At 40.4% G+C, this 19,808-nt stretch overlaps 2 protein-coding genes across 5 annotated transcripts in view; one reads left to right on the forward strand and one right to left on the reverse strand.

Annotated features, from left to right (window-relative positions):
• Nucleotides 1-9,465, forward strand: part of abcc2 (ATP-binding cassette, sub-family C (CFTR/MRP), member 2) — an 87,815-nt gene extending 78,350 nt beyond the window's left edge. Inside the window, exons 28-33 of the mRNA XM_010863984.4 lie at nucleotides 2,207-2,308; nucleotides 4,053-4,196; nucleotides 8,273-8,431; nucleotides 8,555-8,721; nucleotides 8,873-9,067; nucleotides 9,203-9,465. Of these exons, the coding sequence (XP_010862286.2) occupies nucleotides 2,207-2,308; nucleotides 4,053-4,196; nucleotides 8,273-8,431; nucleotides 8,555-8,721; nucleotides 8,873-9,067; nucleotides 9,203-9,347 (912 nt within the window). The 3' untranslated portion in view covers nucleotides 9,348-9,465. The remainder of the gene's footprint in view (nucleotides 1-2,206; nucleotides 2,309-4,052; nucleotides 4,197-8,272; nucleotides 8,432-8,554; nucleotides 8,722-8,872; nucleotides 9,068-9,202) is intronic.
• A 5,005-nt stretch (nucleotides 9,466-14,470) lies between these two features.
• On the reverse strand, nucleotides 14,471-19,807 carry cutc (cutC copper transporter homolog (E. coli)). Of its 4 annotated transcripts, none has more exon segments than NM_001304186.1 (9): nucleotides 14,471-14,871; nucleotides 14,976-15,081; nucleotides 15,160-15,187; nucleotides 15,508-15,641; nucleotides 15,772-15,807; nucleotides 15,954-16,163; nucleotides 16,416-16,475; nucleotides 19,274-19,344; nucleotides 19,466-19,541. In NM_001304186.1, coding segments are annotated over 8 exon segments (756 nt in total). In that variant the 5' UTR covers nucleotide 19,344; nucleotides 19,466-19,541; the 3' UTR covers nucleotides 14,471-14,759.
• Between the last annotated feature and the right edge of the window lies 1 nt (nucleotide 19,808).

Raw genomic sequence — 19,808 nt, forward strand, 5'->3', positions numbered from 1 at the left:
GCCCTAGCCTTGTCTACAGATTTTAAATGTGCCCTAACACATATTACCAGAATGTGCCCTAATACATATTACCAGAATGTGCCCTAACACATATACCCAAACCATATTTAACTGCAACGTGCCCTTACCTCCTGAGTTAAAAATGTAAGCCCGGGTACCTGTACTGATGAGCCTAAAAATCATTTAAGCAGGGCGCCCTGACTCTCACCCTTTTCGCAGCCAAGCCACAAGCGGGGGAGGATTTGGGCTCCGGGACCCAGTCACCGGCCGTGCACGGATAACCCTCCAGAAAACGATTATGCGACACCAGGATAAGTAACCAAGGACGAGCTCCCAAAGTGTGATGGCAGTTTAATCGATCAGAACTCTTAAAGGACAGAGTTCAGAGACAAAATTCTCTTGGCATAATTAAGTGTAATTATTTGCAAATAGAGAGACGCGTCAAATGCTTACAAACATAATCATCCGAGGAGTTTCTAAAGCATTTGGAAATACATTTGATACTTTTAGAGAAATGGGTGGAGATTAGAATCTGCATGGTCATACCACATAAACAACACATGTTCCTTATCCATCCTACCTTCTGTTGTGTATCTTCCTCTATCCTCACCGAAAACCCATTATGTATATACCCCCATCCTGCTACAGGTTTACGTTTATCTCCGCACCTCATACTTCCTTTAACACAGCCCAACCGACATTCTTTTCTTATCTAAACATGGGGATTCAATACATTAATCAATAAGAATGCATCAGTTCAAGACATTTCCATAACATCATATGTTTTCTGTAGTTCTTGACCAGGTTTGGGCACACTGCAGCAGGTATTTTGGCCCACTCCTCCATACAGACCTTCTCCAGATCCTTCAGGTCGCTGGGCAATATGGACTTTCAGCTCCCTCCAAAGATTTTCTATTGGGTTCAGGTCTGGAGACTGGCGAGGCCATTCCAGGACCTTGAGATGCTTCTTACGGAGCCACTCCCTAGTTGCCCTGGCTGTGTGTTTCGGGTCGTTGTCATGCTGGAAGACCCAGCCACGACCCATCTTCAATGCTCTTACTGAGGGAAGGAGGTTGTTGGCCAAGATTTTGCGATACATGGCCCCATCCATCCTCCCCTCAATATGGTGCAGTCGTCCTGTCCCCTTTGCAGAAAAGCATCCCCAAAGAATGATGTTTCCACTTCCATGCTTAACGGTTGGGATGGTGTAATTGGGGTTGGAGGTGGAGTTTAGACCAAAAAGCTCTATTTTTGTCTCATCAGACCACATGACCTTCTCCCATTCCTCCTCTGGATCATTCAGATGGTCATTGGCAAACTTCAGACGGGCCTGGACATGCGCTGGCTTGAGTAGGGGGACCTTAAGTGCGCTGCAGGATTTTAATCCATGACGGCATAGTGTGTTACTAATTGTTTTCTTTGAGACTGTGGTCCCAGCTCTCTTCAGGTCATTGAACAGGTTCTGCCATTCTTGGCTGATCCCTCATCTTCCTCATGATCATTGATGCCCCACGAGGTGAGATCTTGCATGGAGCCCCAGACCGAGGGAGATTGACAGTCATCATGAACTTCTTCCATTTTCTAATAATTGCGCCAACAGTTGTTGCCTTCTCACCAAGCTGCTTGCCTATTGTCCTGTAGCCCATCCCATCCTTGTGCAGGTCTACAATTTTATCCCTGATGTCCTTACACGGTTCTCTGGTCTTGGCCATTGTGGAGCAGTTGGAGTCTGTTTTATTGATTGTGTGGACAGGTGTCTTTTATACAGGTAATGAGTTCAAACAGGTGCAGTTAATATAGGTATTGAGTGGAGAACAGGAGGGCTTCTTAAAGAAAAACTAACAGGTCTGTGAGAGCCGGAATTCTTACTGGTTGGTAGGTGATCCAAATATTAGGTTCTGCTTTTCTGATGTAACAAATTCTTATGTCATGCAATAAAATGCAAATTGATTATTTAAAAATCATACAATATGACTTTCTGGATTTTTGTTATAGATTCCGTCTCTCACAGTTGAAGTGTACCTATGATAAAAACATAGATACATGCTTTGTAAGTAGGAAAACCTGCAAAAATCGGCAGTGTATCAAATACTTGTTCTCCCCACTGTATCTGAGAACTTTGTATTTGTGAAAGCTGTTATTGGATAATATAATGATGATAATAAGTTGCTGACATGGTAGTGATGACCTGGACTCCTACCTGTAGGTGACTCAGACCCTCAACTGGCTGGTGAGGATGACTTCAGAACTGGAGACCAACATTGTTGCTGTGGAGAGAATCAGCGAATACACAAAGTTAGAGAATGAGGTGTGTAGGTATTTACACTGATCATCCAGAACATTATGACCACCTGCCTAATATTGTGTAGGTCCCAATTTTGCAGACAAAACAGCCGTGACCTGTCAAGGCATGGACTCCACTAGACCATCTCAAGGTCTGGTTGGGAACTGGCACCAAGACATTAGCAGCAGATCCTTTAAGTCCTGTAAGTTGCAAGGTGGGGCCTCCATGGATTGGACTTGTTTGTCCAGCACATCCCACAGATGCTCGATTGGATTGAGATCTGGGGAATTTGGAGGCCAAGTCAACAACTTGAACTTGTGTTCCTCAAACCATTCCTGAACCATTTTTGCTCTGTGGCAGGGCGCATTATCCTGCTGAATGAGGCCAGTGACATCAAGGAATACCATTGCCATGTAAGGATGCACATGATCTTTAATAATGCTTAGGTAGGTTGTACATGTCAAAGTAACATCCACATGAATGGCAGGACCCAAGGTTTCCCAGCAGAACATTGCCCAAAGCATCACACTGCCTCCACTGGCATGCCTTCTTCCCATAGTGCATCCTGGTGCCATGTGTTCTCCAGGTATGTGACACATGCACCCGGCCATCCATGTGATGTTAAAGAAAATGTGATTCATCAGACCAGACCACCTTCTTCCATTGTTCCGTGGTCCAGTCCTGATGCTCACATGCCCATTGTAGGTGCTTTCAGACAGTGGACAGGGGTCCGCATGGGCACCCTGACTGGTCAGCGGCTAAGCAGGCCAATACGCAACCAACTGCAATGCACTGTGTGTTGTGACACCTTTCTATCAGCATTAACTTTTTCAGGAATTTTAGCTACAGTAGCTTGTCTGTTGGATTGGACCACACAGGCCAGCCTTCGTTCTCCACATTCATCATTGAGCCTTGGCTGCCCATGACCCTGAAGCCGGTTCACCACTTTTCCTTCCTTGGACCACTTTTGATAGGTACTGACTATTGCAGACTGGGAACACCCCACATGGGCTGTCGTCTAGCCATCACAATTTGGCCCTTGTCAAAGTCACTCAGATCCTTATGCTAGCCCATTTTTCCTGCTTTTTACACATCAACTTTGAGGACAGAATGATCACTTGCTGCCTAATATTTCCCACCCACTGACAGGTGCCATGTTAACTGGATTATCAGGGTTATTCACTTTACCTGTCAGTTGTCATAATGTTAGGGCTGATCGGTGTAGACATGTGCCTATTTTGGTAGTTCAGCTGATGCTTTTATTCTGAGCTATGTATAATACAGTCATCACATTTAAGGTAAGATAAACAACCACACATCACAATTATTGATTTGGGGGTGGTCTAAGGCTGACAAGTAGAAGACAGTTTAGTTGACTAAATCAACAGTTCTCTTTACGTGCTGGTAAATATGATTAACTTGAAAATGGCATTCATACAAACAGATTCGAAATGGTTCAAAATAAACATAAAAAACATAAAAGCAGAAGTCTTTAGAGATCCCTAGGTATAGGTTATTCATAGGTCCATAAACATTGCATTAAAACTGTTTGAACATGCTTCTTTATAGAACTTAATGTAAACAGATTCAGCTATAACTGAACTACTGCAGGGTCATGCAGTCAATTTCCCTACATTAAAAGAAAAATTATTCTGATACAGCCATTACCCGTGTTGCAGCTTCCTAACATTAGTTCTGCTAGAGGTGTCCGTGTTAAAGATATGGTATTGTTACAGTAGGTAAAATCTTATGTAAAATGTGTGCACAGGCCGATTGGGTATCAGGGCAACGTCCATCAGAGAAGTGGCCAGAGGCTGGGAGGCTGAGGTTCGAGAACTATAAAGTCCGCTACCGACCTGAACTGGACTTGGTGCTGCATGGGATTACCTGCAACATCGAAAGTACAGAAAAGGTGGGTAGGAGATGCTACAGGGTTGGGCCCTACACATAAGGGTATGTATTTCACATATGTCAACAGAAATGTATGTGCAGTCTATGTGCAATGAAAACAACTGGGAGGAGTTAATTTCTCTCTCTGCAGTGTTTTTTATTTCAAAAAATATTTTACCTACTTGTATTGAAATATATTTAATTGGCAACAAAAGTACCCTATATTTTTTGTAAAGAAAACATGAGGAATACTACATTTTATTTTTATTTTCAAGTACCCCCCCCCACTAAATTGTTGGACCAATTTAGTTAAGGAATAAACATTGGATTTATAAATCTGTAAGGCATTTCATCGCAGTGCTAATGCATTGATACAGCCTGGGTTTGAGCTTAGGCCACAGATTTACATTATCTTTGACCAAAGGTGGTTGAAATACATTAAGGACAATAGCTCATAGTTGAAAAATAGACCAATTAGTCTCTCTCAATTAGAAACACATTTTGGAGCCAGGATCTTGGTTTGTCTTCTGTATCGGTGTCTGCCTGTTAAGAGTTGCCTTGTTAAGAAAAATCCGTAACAACAAATTGCGCATCTCAAAAGAGGTATAATCAAGAGAAAATCACACAAATTACATGGATTCAATAATATCTTTTTACACATCTGATCCCGTTCATCGAGGAAGCCTAGACCGGGATCTTTACCCGCCGCAAAGAACGCATTTTCTGGACTTACAACTTGATTGAGTTCACAGGTACCCATACCACCACAAGGAGTCGCTAGAGTGAGATGAGGAAACCCAATTTGATTTCTAACTCCCCAGACCAGGACAGTGACTACTAAGTGCATGGCCCTCTGTGAGACACCTGAGGCAACCTTCAAGCATGGTCAAATAAGTAATTAGATTGCAAGTGGTCAATATTTCATAACTGTGCTTCCTAAAGCTTAGCGATTAAAGCCACTAACAGAAAGTTTGCTAGAATAACTGAGTCTGCAAGGTGAAAAGTCTGTTGTTCTGTTCATCAGCAAGGCTGTAAATCCTCATTATTTCTGTAATTTTCTCTGGATAAGAGTGTCTGCTAAAATGCTAAATGTAACTGCATGACAGGAAGGAAACTGCTTAGGAATGTTACAATGAAAACAAAAGGTTAAAAAAGCTAAAAAGTTCAATGGCTCTGATTGAAGAACAAGGATGGATAAACAACATGGTGATAAGAAGAGAGGCTACACAAAACAAACAATCCAAAACCACTTTTTCGCAACAAGACACTAATGAACTACTGAAGGAAATAAAACTGAAAAGGAATTCACTTTTAAAAATGGCTTTAAAAAGGCTTTGAAAGTTTCCACTTTAAAGAGCAATGTGCAGGTTGGACACCACTATACAGCATAGTGTATATTAATGATAAACAACTAGATTTTCAAAAACTGGAGGAATATATAACTGCCATGAACAATATTTTGAGATAAAATAGTGATAAAATAACTTCTGCATCTATCACTGACCGGAAGTGACGTAACGCGAGGGAGTCTGGTCAAGTTCATGCTCAAATTACAATGGACGTGGATGAAGAAACCAATCTCTCCAACATTGACGAGCATGCCTATGATGTCCCACAGGCCTATAATTATGAGCCTCCTAGGCTTTTCAGTGCATGGAATTTCTGCAAGTGCAAGCACTTGGTCCTCCAGTCCTGCCCTCGCCAGGTTCAGGTGAAAGCTTTGATGGTGGTGGACTTGATTCCATCGAGTGCACCGAGGGAACAGCATCGGTTATCAGCCCCACATGGTCCTTACTCCGAAATCCCATCCGAGACTCCAACAAATCTCCAGGTCTAGAACTCTTCGGAGTGAAATGAGCGCCACAAAAGACCTTGCTTTTCCTAGAAGGAAAATGATGTACACGATTTCCAGACAGGCTGGAATTTGTGCTACCAGCACAAACACAATAATTTACCATTATGACTTGACTTCTCGCTCTGTCTCACCACTGTAGAGACGCGGAGCGGGAGCACAACCTGTTGTTTGCTTCTGCTTACGTCATATTACGCGTTGCTAGCGGGAAAGGCGTATTTCAGAGCCTTGCTTAAAATAGACACTCTTTCATCAAAATTTCTGCTTTAGGGTTTGTGTAACAGCAATTTCTACCTATGTGTTTTTAAAAGACCTCTTCAGACAACATTAAGTATTAATTCAGTTATGAATTCAACCTGAACATTGCTCTTTAAAATATATACGCACTCATGATTTTTTTTTTACCTCCTACAAAAGCCTTTTCAGTTACTAAAGGATTGTTTTTGGTGCTGTAACAGACTGTCTCAAATGAACATCTGAGATCTATGTTAGTGTTTTATTTTTTACATTACAGAGAATGTTGTTTAGATTCAGTATCATATCAATCAAACCGAAACGATTGGAGGATAAGAGGCTGCAGGGTAGACTAAGGTTTTAGAGAATCTGACGTAAAGATTGTCATTCTGTCCGTGTGGAAGACTGTTAATCCCAATTGCTCCCATGTTGTTGCTGAAAATTTTCCCAGTAATACAGTTGTGCTCATATCTTTGCATACCCTGGCAGAAATTGTGGCATTGATTTTGAAAATATTACTAATCAGGCAAAGTCTTTTTATATTTTTTATTTAAGGATAGTGATCATATGAAGTATAGTAGTTTGGCTCCTTTTTAAATCATAATGATAACAGAAATGGCACTGATCAAAAGTTTACATACCCATGGCCTTGTTACAGACACACAAGGTGACACACACAGGTGAAAATGGCAATAAAAAGGTGAATGTCCCACACCTGTGGCTTTTTAAATTGCAATTAGTGTCTGTGTGACTATAGTCAATTAGTTTGTTAGTTCTTATGTGGATGCACAGAGCAGGCTGAATACTGAGCCATGGGGAACAGAAAAGAACTATCAAAAGACCTGCGTAACAATGTAATGGAACTTTATAAAGATGGAAAAGGAGGGGTAAACAAGGCCTATAGTGAACAGAATACCATCCCCACTGTGAAGCATGGTGGTGGTTCACTGATGTTTTGGGGTGTGTGAGCTCTAAAGGCATGGGGAATCTTGTGAAAATTAATGGCAAGATGAATGCAGCATGTTATCAGAAAATACTAGCAGACAATTTGCATTCTTCTGCAAGAAAGCTGCACATGGGACGATCTTGGACTTTCCGACATGACAATGACCCTAATCACCAGGTTGACCAGGTTGACCCTCCAGGCCAGGTTGACCCTCCAGTGGTTACAGCAGAAAAAGAAGGTCCTGGAGTGGCCATCACAGTCTCATGACCTTAATATTATCAAGCCACTCTGGGGAGATCTCTGAAGTGCGGTTCATGCAAGATGACCAAAGACTTTGCATGACCTGGAGGCATTTTTCCAAGATGAATGGGCAGCTATACCACCTACAGGAATTCGGGGCCTCATAGACAACTATTACAAAAGATTGCATGCTGTCATTGATGCTGAAGGGGACAATACACAATATTAAGAACTTAAGGATATGCCGACTTTTGAACAGGGGTCAGTACATTTTTGTCTTTGTTGCCATGTTTTATTTTATTATTGTGCCATTCTGTTATGACCTGCAGTTGAATATGAATCCCATAAGAAATAAAAGACGTGTTTTGCCAACTCACTCATAATTTCTTTTGCAAATGGTACTTAAATTACCAATTCACCAAGGATATGCAAACTTTTGAGCGCAACTGTACTTACTCAGCAAAATAAGAGTAATATATTTTTTTGGCTCTGCATTCCAGCATTTTAGATTTGAAATGACACAATGACCACTGGATAGACTGCAGCTTTAATTTTGTAATATTTTATCCATCTGTTTCCTAATCACAAGAATGTTTTGGGTATATAGTCTCCTGATTTTAGGGTTACATTTTTAAGAAGCATCTCAGAATTTCATCTTGCTTAGCAAGAAAGGTCAAGTGGCCAAAATTCTCCTAAACGAACATTCCAAAACGGCAAGTGGTAGTAAATGATCAAACTTGCTTTAATTCTTTGCTTTAATACATCTGGTTTGTCGTAATGAAGCGTTAACTGACTCTTCTGACAAAATGCCCTCCATTTTGTCCAGATCGGTATTGTTGGTCGGACAGGTGCTGGAAAATCCAGTCTGACCAACTGCTTGTTTCGAATTATTGAAGCAGCAGAAGGAAGGATCTTGATTGACGGGATTGACATAGCTTCTTTGGGCCTACATGACCTCAGGAGCAGACTTACTATCATACCACAGGTAACACAGTCAGAAAAACACTATTACCCACATGTGCACAGACACACACACCTTTCAACACACCCTTTATGAATAGGATATTTTCACAAGATTACATTTTGTTTCTCTGTTCTGTGTGTGTAGGACCCGGTTCTATTTTCTGGGACACTGCGTATGAACTTGGACCCGTTTGAGACCTTTAGTGATGAGGAGATCTGGGGCGTCCTAGAGCTTTCCCATCTGAAGGATTATGTGGGGGGGTTACAAGAAGGACTGAACCATGAGGTGTCAGAAGGGGGAGAAAACCTCAGGTGGGTTACATGATATTCACTCACATTCACACACAAATGACATGCAAGGAGATCAAACTGGCCGGCGTATTCGACTTTAAGAATGTCCCTTCATGCAAATCCAGTCATTTCCAGAACCTATTTTGACATTGCATGCATCTTTCAATTCCAGTGTTGGTCAAAGACAGTTGTTGTGTCTGGCCCGTGCACTGCTGAGGAAGTCTCGCATTCTGATTTTGGATGAGGCCACGGCCGCTGTAGACTTGGAGACAGATGACCTGATCCAGACAACCATCCGACAAGAGTTTGCCCACTGCACCGTACTCACCATCGCACACAGACTACACAGTATCCTTGACAGTAACAGGTAATCCTAGGGACACTCCCCTGGACACACACAAACTTTATGACAACAGTTCTGTTGTGTGGCTACTGTAACGGTTTACTCTCTCTCATCGGTTCCACACTTTGCGTCTGCTCCTCCCTTCTCTGTACCTCTCAGAGTGATGGTGCTGGATGCTGGTAAGATCGTGGAGTTCGACTCTCCCAGCACTCTCTTCAACCAACAGGGTCACTTTTACTCCATGGCAAAGGACGCTGGGATCACTACGGTAGACAGCACTGTTTTGGACAGCACATCTTTCTGAGCAGAGAGCATCATGGGACTTGTAGAACAAACAACCTCATAGAGCAGTGGCTCCCAACCACAATCCTCAAGTACCCCCTAACAGTACACATTTTCATTGTAGCCCCAGCCAAGCACAGCTGATTCAACTTGTCAACTAATTATCAGGCTCTCATTGAGTTGAATTGGGTGTGCTGTTGGGGGTACTCGAGGACCAGAGTTGGGAACCACTATCATAGAGGGCAGAGTTATGTCTTGAATGCACTTTGCTAGCCCTCAGTGTTGATTTTATAAAAGCAGATTGTGTTGTCAATCTCTTACCATAGGGGTATAATACAAAGGAGTATTTAGTTAATTTCTTGAAAAAATCAGATACCAGTTGATTTTCCAGTTTAAACATTGAATGTGGTTTATTAAGAAGTTAGCTACGTTGCACCATTCAGATGTCAAGTTTGTTACCATTACAATATCACTACACTGATAAAGATGCTGGCCAAGATGTTATTTATCATGTCTTTATCCATTGCTGTTTTATGGCAATATAGTTTGATCTGCAAAATGTGTAATAATGTAACACTCGGTTTTTGGCCATTGTTACGTCAGAAAGCAAACATTGTGAAGAGAAATGGCTTTAACTATTGCTTTATTTTTTTTCTGTATACCACAGACAGAGGTAGAAAAAGTACAAAGTCAATCTACTTGGCTGTGTTTTGGGAAGTTCATGTTAGAGCAAAATGACCAGAGAAACAGAGTTCATAACTAACCAGTGACATTAAGTAGACATTTACACTCTTCGTTTTTATTTAATTGATCACTGGTTTGTTTTGAACTGCGTTTACCTGGTTAATAAGATCGTAATTAGATAAAAGTGGTGAACACAGCCGAACCCAATTGAGTACTTTTTCCACCTCTGACCACAGAGTATATTATTTAGTAATCTTTTTTTTTTTTATGACTAATTTCAAAGTATAACAAAGAATTCTATTGTCCTTTTTGCATATGAAGAAATATTTTAAATTAAACCATGTTTAGGTTTGACACCTTGACTTGAACACTAATGTTCTTTATCAACACAGAAAAATACTAACGATCATTTATTTAATTTGCATTTTATTTATAAATGCATATTGTAAGGAGTTAGAATTGCTTATAAATTATGTGCAGACTACAAGTCACAAATCTATATCACAATTTGTAAATACAAAACACATTGGACAAATAAATGTAATTATCAAATGTCTCATGATCTGCCAATATGAAACACGATCCACAAATACAGCTCCGGAAAAAATGATGACCACTGCACCTTTTTTTTTCCTTTCCAAAAACGTTGAAAAGGAAAGTTTTGAGTGAGGAACAGAAGCGTTCAATTTGCAGTGGTCTCTTAATTTTAACCCTTCTGTTCCTCTCTCAAAACTGTAATTTTTAACTTTTTTGGAAAGGAAAGAAAAAGGTGCAGTGGTCTCTTAATTTTTTTCAGACCTGTATATTTCGCTACCCATAAATAAACAAAATGTTCCTTGTACTTTCAAGCAAATATTTGAATATATGAAATATGATTTGTGATGATCCCGCATACATTTAAACAGTATATTTAGTATTTTAGTATTATTTTATGTTGGTGGATTGGTTTCTATAAATTTAAAAAATATGACTGCACAAATTCACAAATAAAATTCACAACCTGCATTTGCATCAGTTGAAGTCATGTGTGACATCTGAGTTTGTGGAATGTATCACGTGTGGATAGCAAACTGTGTTTGGAGTTGTGTAAAACGATTTATACTTGTAATTCAATAAGGCTAATAGACTTGGAAAGTGAAGTTCTGGAAGAAAAATATCCATTGTTTTGAGCCACAAAGATACTAAATATTAAGAATGGATTACTGGCCCAAAAAGGCCAGAAACAAAAAACATTATTCTTGAGTCACATTAAACTCAATAGTGTGTATTGCCCCACGTGCCTGTATGCAGTCCCAACAACGTATGGGCATGTTCCTGATGAGATGACAGATGGTGTCCTGGGGGATCTTCTCCCAGACCAGGATCAGGGCATCAGTGAGGTCCTTGACAGTCTGTGGTACTACTTGGTGGTGTCAGATGCACCGATACATATCGTCCAAGAAATTCTCAATTGGATTCAGGTCTGGGGAACATGAGGGCCGGTCAATGGCATCAAAGCCTTCATCATCCAGAAACTGCCAACACACTCTGGCCACATGAGGCCAGGCATTTTCCTGTACCAGGAGTAACCCAGGGCCCACTGCACCAGCGTAAGGTATGACAGTGGGTCTGAGGATTTCATCCTGGTATCTAACAGCAGCACATGGAGGTCTGTGCGACCCTCCAAGGATATGCCTCCCCAGACCATCACTGACCCACCACCAAATTGGTCATGCTGGATGATGTTGCAGGTAGCATAACGTTCACCACGGCATCTCCACACTCTGCCAATCGAACTGCACAGTGCTTGGCTCTGAGCACAGGTCCCACTAGAGGATGTCGGGCCACCCTCATGGAGTTTGTTTCTGACAGTTTGGTCAGAAATATGCACACCAGTAGCCCGCTGGAGGTCATTTTGTAGGGCTCTGGCAGTGCTCCTCCTGTTCCTCCTTGGACAACGGAGCAGATACCGGTCCTGTTGCCTGGTTGATGCCCTCCTATGGCCCTGTCCAGCTCTCCTTGTATCTCCTCCATACTCTTGAAACTGTACTGGGAGACACAGCAAACCTTGCAGCCGCACGTATGGATGTGCCATCCTGGAGGAACTGGACTGCCTGTGTAACTTGAATGGGCTGCAGGTACTCATGCTACCAGTATAGTGACAAGGACACTAGCAAAATGCAAAACTAGAGAAGAATCAGTCAGGAAGGATAAGGAGAGAGCAATAGTCTGTGGCCACCACCTTTTCTGAGTTGTCTTGCTGTTGCCTCTCCAGTGTACCTGCTGTCAATTTTATTTGTACCAAAACATATGAGGGGCCGTATAAGACATTATTCATTCTGATACTCTCACATACATACATTCTCCTTTCACATACATATATTTTCACTCTCACACATACATACATTCTCCTTTCACATACATATATTTTCACTCTCACACATACATACATTCTCCTTTCACATACATATATTTTCACTCTCACACATACATACATTCTCCTTTCACATACATATATTTTCACTCTCTCACATACATACATTCTCCTTTCACATACATATATTTTCACTCTCACATACATACATTCTCCTTTCACATACATATATTTTCACTCTCACACATACATACATTCTCCTTTCACATACATATATTTTCACTCTCACACATACATACATTCTCCTTTCACATACATATATTTTCACTCTCACACATACATACATTCTCCTTTCACATACATATATTTTCACTCTCACATACATACATTCTCCTTTCACATACATATATTTTCACTCTCACACATACATACATTCTCCTTTCACATGCATATATTTTCACTCTCACACATACATACATTCTCCTTTCACATACATACATTTTCACCCTCACATATGTACATTCTCCTTTCACATACATATATTTTCACTCTAACATACATACAGTTTTTTCTCTCATAAGAATATATTTTTAACTCACACATTCATACATTTTACTCTTATATTTCTATATTTTAACTCACACACAAATATATTTTTCTCTCATATTTCTAAATTTAACATACATATTCCTACATTTTTTATCTCATGCACATGCAGTCACAATTTTAAATAATATATGTATATAAGCAGAAAATGTTTGCATGTGTAAAGAAAATATATGTATGTGAGAGAAGAATGTATGTGTGTGAGAAACAAAGTATAGTGGAAACGGAAGGAGTATAGTTGAAACGGATAGCAGAACATTTCTCACGATGTGATTGGCTGTCATCCTCACCCTGTGATTGGCTGAGAAACTCGAGCAGAATCTTGTTCAGGTCGCGATCATCATGGACGGGGATGACACGAACGCTTTGCAGCGAGCCATTGGAGTTTTAAGAACTATTTTAACATGCTCTGATACTATTTCTTCCGTTGAGCACCAAAGGACATGCTCATCTGCACCTAACGTTGTTCACAGCACGGCAGAAAGTGAAATGAGACTACTTTTCAGATCAGGGGGCAACTCACCCCATATGGAAAAAAATAATATTTTTGCAATTATAGAAAATAGATTACAAAATGTATTTTGAACCCCGTATTAAAATGCTTTTTTCAGGTCCCGTGAAAGTAAAAAGATGAAATGTAATTACCGACGTATTGATTATATTACATTTAAGTTCGAAACACATTTTATAGATGTGCATTACCAAAATACATATAATCTTAGTCACAAATATAGACTAACGTACTAAGGTAAACTTGGTAATACCAATACTTGCTTCTTCCCTGCTAACCTACTCCTAGTTGGAGTAGAGGTTAGCTTACCTAACTGCGGAACAAAAGGTTGCTGGTTCAAATCAGCACCTTCTGCTATATTTTGACATGCTTTTTAAAAATGCAATAAATACATTTTTACAAATACATTTACGCGGCCAATTTCAAACATTTTATACATATATTTACCAAATGTATTCAGGAATATATTTTCCAAATGTGTTCGGAAATATATTTTCCAAATGTATTCAAAAATATATTTAAAATACATGTATTTTCTGTATGGGACAAGTCAGTACTACAGGCCGAGCAGCTCACGCTACACAAGACCAAACCGGAGGATCACGGCAGTCTTTGCGATATCAAACGCAGCAGCACTTTGGTAATTGGGTCTCTCGTCCAAGGAAAAGGTAAGAATAAATAAGCTCTATTTTTGTGGTGCTGATTTGTATAACTGATTGGATTGTATATTGGTAAGTGATCGCGCTTTTTTCCCCACCTGTCTGGCCTTAACCTGCCGCAATTGTGTGCTTTCACTGCACTGGACAACAGGTCAATGGAAGGAGGTGGCCTGGTCTGATGAATCACGTTTCCTTTAACATCACATGGATGGCTGGGTTTGCTTGTCTGGAGAACATATGGCACAAGGATGCACTATGTGAAGGAGCCGGTGGAGGAAGTGTGATGCTTTGGGCAATGTTCTGTCTTGCCATTCAGGACGTAAAGGACCAAGGCACTGGGCATGTTTTAATAACCACTTTGAACAGTAATTCACAATAAAAGCATGACCCCCCCCCCCCACACATTTTATCAATTTATATTTTCAAACAATAACTGGATTTAATAAAATTACGCTTTGCTAATATTTATAGCAATTTGCTGTACATGGTGCCTTATTCCCTATAGTGCAATACAATACAATATTGAATTATGCTCAATAGGACCAGGAGGTCTTACTATCCATAGGGGCTCAAGACAGAGCTATCCAGCAGCCATACAGGCAGTTCAGGTGTGTGTCATTATTACAAGGTGTTCTTGGCTATAGCATTCAGAGTGCGTACTTTGCACACATCTGCCACCTTCAGGCCATACTCCGAAGCTGTCAATGAGGCGCCCATGTTTACACAGGAGTTTCTGCAGGGGAAAGAAGACAGGATTTATGAATTTGTTTTGAAATCTAATTTAATAATGTAGGGCTGAAAATTACAGCACAAGCAGTTGCAGTGGTAAGACCTTACCGGAATTTCATGGAAGAGTCCTTACTGGAGCGGGCAGAGCAATGGAACTCCAGAACCCCAGAACCTTCCAGAATCCTCTGTAGATTCCGTTCTGTGATACCCCCTCCTAGAACAATCACATGCATACACTGAGTGTCTTAAATAGGCTACTGAATTGAAACAAGAAAAAATTTAGGCTACGTACCAGGCATAATTGTTATCCTCCCTTTAGCCTGTTGAAAAAACAGAAAAGGTTGGACCAAAAGCAGCATGAGGACATGATCCAAAAAATCATTTTATATTCTTCTTTCTCAACAATGCGAGGACATTGTTGAGAAAGCTTCTTCAGACCACATGTAATTAAAGGGACTTAGCATTTTCCAGTCTGCATTTTCCTGGTCTAGGGTGGTCCAGTGATCTAAGAGGCTGCTTTCGGTGCACACTGAATTACCACTTCAGGTTGAATTGAAATGAAATATCTTTGTTTTTTACCAATTTCACTCATTGACTAGGCAAGTAGGAGTAGTTATTTTTCAGTTTTGGAGACCCTCACCTGTTCCACCAGCCGTTTGATGAGAGGCAGACCTTCCAGAGCTGAACAGTCACAGCCACTGGTCAGAACACGCTCAAATCCCAAAGACACCAGAGTTTCCAAGGCAACCACTGGGTCATGCACCATGTCGAAGGCTTAAGGACAGCAGGTGAAGGTCAGGGTTGGGGTCAATTCTTTCATGCGTTGGTTTGTCCTCACATAAATTGTCACTAAGACCATGCCACACCAATCATTTGTGAAACCATAGCAAGCTTCATGTTTTACCTCTGTGGAAAGTGACAGGTAGAGGACGAGACACAGCTGGTGGAGAAAGGGAGATGGGGTAGGATTAAATAAAACAAAGAGATAACATAAGCATAATTTTACAATGCTTCATAATCCCCAGAACAGCAGTGTTGAGTCTAAATGTCCATTTGATCTGTATTTACTCAGGCACACACTCCTACCTAGCAGTTCCATACAGAGTTCAGCATCTACTCTCCCATCCTCAGTCAGAGCTCCTAGCACCAGTCCATCTGCCCCGTGACTCTTCACCAGCTCAATATCTTTCCTCATCACCTCCACCTCACGGTCTGAGTACAGGAAGTCCCCTCCACGTGGACGGATCATGGTGTAGACCGGAATACGCACATACTGCTTCACCACCTGCAGCAGACCTGGGCCAAACCAGGTGGATAAGGGGGAGGTTAAAATCCAGCAGAAATGTGTCCTTTGAACTAATTCAGAAGACAATACAACAAACTTTTTTTTTTAAACTTTATATTTAGTACCTTAATGGAATTTACATGAATAAAGTATATTATGCCAATAATTGACTGAGACTCCATCAGGAACATGCATATAAGTCTGTACGGTTTAGCCACACTCATGCTAAGGCTTATATGCTAGAAGTTTATGGTCTAATTTACCTATACTGGGGGAGATTCCCCCCTCTAGTAAACTAGAACACAGCTCTAGCCGACCAGCACCTGTGGAAACAGACACATTTTACCCACGCATTCTTGAAAGTATGGTTGTATCATACACTCACACAAACAAACACACCCCCCTCTGGAAAAAATTAAGAGACCACTCCAAATCTTTCTTAAATTAGAATCTCTATGTATGGCAGCCATTCCATTCCAGTGTCTGTTAAATTCCAACACAGGCACACCTCATTTTACTTAGTGAGGTACTGATTAGGTGATTACTGTACCTGAAACAAATGTAACTTAATGAGGAAAAGTATAAAAACCACTGCTGTGGTCATCACTGTCCTCTTGCAATAACAGTGCAAGTAGTACCTCAAAGGTAATTTGAATAAAAAAATAACTATTCAACAGGACAAAAGAGTTGAAAACAAAATATTTGATTTAGGAAAAGAAGGGTTCAATTCTGGCTTTACTGGCAGAGGGAGACAGTGAGCATCAGGTTGCTTCCATACTGAAAATTTCAAAGACGGCAGTTCATAAGAACAAGGTCAAGCAACAGACCTTGGGGACAACAAAGCTACAGACTGGCAGAGGGTGAAAACGACTGTCCACTGACCGAGCTGACCATCAACTCATTCGAATGTCATTCAACAACCGTAGGATGACACATGAATAAACCCAAGTAAGGGTATCCTCGAAGAACACCTGCTTCCTTCTGCTCTGACAACTCACCAACTCTGAGAATTCGTTTTTCCAGGACAATGCTCCATGCCACACAGCCAGGTCAATCAAGGTGTGGACGAAGGACAACCAAATCAAGACCCTGTCATGGCCAGCCCAAACTCCAGACCTGAACCCCATTGAAAATCTCTGGAATTTGATCAAGAGGAAGATGGATGGTCAAAAGCCATCAAACAAAGCCGAGCTACTTGAATTTTTGTGCCAGGAGTGGCATAAAGTCACCCAACAGCAATGAGACAGACTGCTGGAGAGCATGCCAAGACGCATGAAAGCTGTGATAAAAAAAATCTGGGTTATTCCACCAAATATTGATTTCTGAACTCTTCCTAAGTTAAAACATTAGTATTTTGCTGTTGAAAAATGTATATGAATTTGTTTTCTTTGCATTATTTGAGGTCTGAAAACAATGCATATTTTTTTGGTTATTTTGACCAGATATTATTTTCTACAAATAAATGCTCTGAATGACAGTATTTTTATTTGGAATTGGGGAGTAATGTTGTCAGTAGTTTATAGAATAAAACAAAACTGTTCATTTTACTCAAACACATACCTATGAATACTAAAACCAGAGAAACGGATAATGTCATACCCGTTATTTATGGTGTCATATACCACGGCTTTCTGCATTTAGGATTCAAACCATCCAGTTTATAGTTATACAACAATGCCCCATTGAACAGGACAGTGTTTTATGGAACAAAGTAAATAAGTTCAATTGTCATGAGGATGTTCACTGGAGCTGAAAATGTTAATGACTTCACATCTGTCCATCTAGCATTGATGGCATATAGTACTCTTGAACCAGCCAAAGGTGACCAGGAAAATGCTTCCCTTATGCATGATTTTTTTCCCCCAACTAGGCACCACAGCTGAAGAGTGATCAGTTAACTTGAACATTCAATGCATTCCAGAAAGATTTGTACAGAAAAAAACACATTTACACAAACTTTATTGAATGGACATAGCAATGTTTTTCAACTGCTTGTTTGATATGGCACTTACAGTTAAAGTCAGAAGTTTACCTACACCTTAATCAAATACATTTAAACTCAGTTGTTCACAATTGCTGACATTTAATCCTACTACACATTCCCTGTCTTAGGTCAGTTAGGACCACCACTTTAAGAATGTGAAATGTCAGAATAATAGAGAGAATGGTTTATTTCAGCTTTGATTTCTTTTATCACATTCCCAGTAGGTCAGAAGTTTACATAACACTCAATTAGTATTTAGTAGAATTGCCATTCAATTGTTTAACCTGGGTCAAACGTTTCAGATAGCATTCCACAAGCTTCCCAAAATAAGTTGGGTGAATTTTGTCCCATTCCTCCTGACAGAACTGGTGTAACTGAGTCAGGTTTGTAGGCCTTCTTGCTCGCACACGCTTTTTTAGTTCCGCCACAACTTTGGAAGTATTATTGGGATCATTGTTCATCTGGAAGATCTATTTGCGTCCATGCTTTAACTTCCTGACTGGTGTCTTGAGATCTTGCTTCAATATATCCACAAAAGTTTCCTTCCTCATGATGCCATCTATTTTGTGAAATGCACCAGTTCCTCTTGCAGCAAAGCACTCCCACGACATGATGCTGCAAGCCCCGTTGCTTACGGTTGGGATTGTGTTCTTTGGCTTGCAAGCCTCCCCCTTTTTCCTCCAAACATAACGATGGTCATTATGGCCAAAACACTCTGGGATTACATGTGGCCCTAAATACACTTTTTACTGCTCATATATGAAATTGCACACTTAACACTTATTGAAACATCTTATTCCTGCAAAAATATTGGTAAATGCTAGATGTATGACTGCTAAAATGACTGCGGAACAGTTTGGATAAACATTTCTGTGTAGTTTAAGTTGTCTTAAGGTTTTTTGCACCATGACATGCCACTGGACAAACTAATTGCAAACACTTGTATCTATGAATTAAGAATGAAGACTGTGTTGCCATAAACGTCTGGAGTAAATCACAAAATGCTGGACAGAATCTTGAGTGCACATTCACACATCAGCAGTACACAATTGCTAGCTACTCCAGTATCAGTTTCTTCTCTGCCCCAATTACTGGTAATGTAAGTTAGCTTTGCAGCATTAAAGCAGTCCAGCTTACCTCCTCTCTCTGCGTTGATGGCAGACTCCACACTGTCCACACATACCTCCATCAAAAAGCCCTCTGCCATCCTACTCAAAAAGACACAGAGGATAAAAGAGAGAAAAGGAAAGAGGTGGACTGACAGAGACGCACAATGAGATTACTACGAAATGACTGTTGCACTATCTATGTACATAAACAAATACTAGCCTTTGAAGCAATTGCAAGTTTCGACTTCCGTGTTTACTAACACTAACTTGTCAATTTGCCAGTTTTAGTCTTCACCAGCCAGGATTCAACACTTCCTTCGAAAATCGGTCGCGCACATTATTTTTTTACCCTATCAGTGATCGATTATTCGTCCTGCTGTTATGTCAAAAGGACTCATTTAAATGTCTGTAGCTATATCCGCAATTGTAGCCATACGTGGTTTTTGTTAAGTGTATATATATATATATATATATATATATATATATATATATATATATATATATATATATACACACAAACAACTGTAAAATAAGTGGAGCCTTACAAGTAGGCTTGATGTGAC

The sequence above is a fragment of the Esox lucius genome, chromosome 6 (assembly GCF_011004845.1).
Source record: "Esox lucius isolate fEsoLuc1 chromosome 6, fEsoLuc1.pri, whole genome shotgun sequence".
NCBI lineage: Eukaryota > Metazoa > Chordata > Actinopteri > Esociformes > Esocidae > Esox > Esox lucius.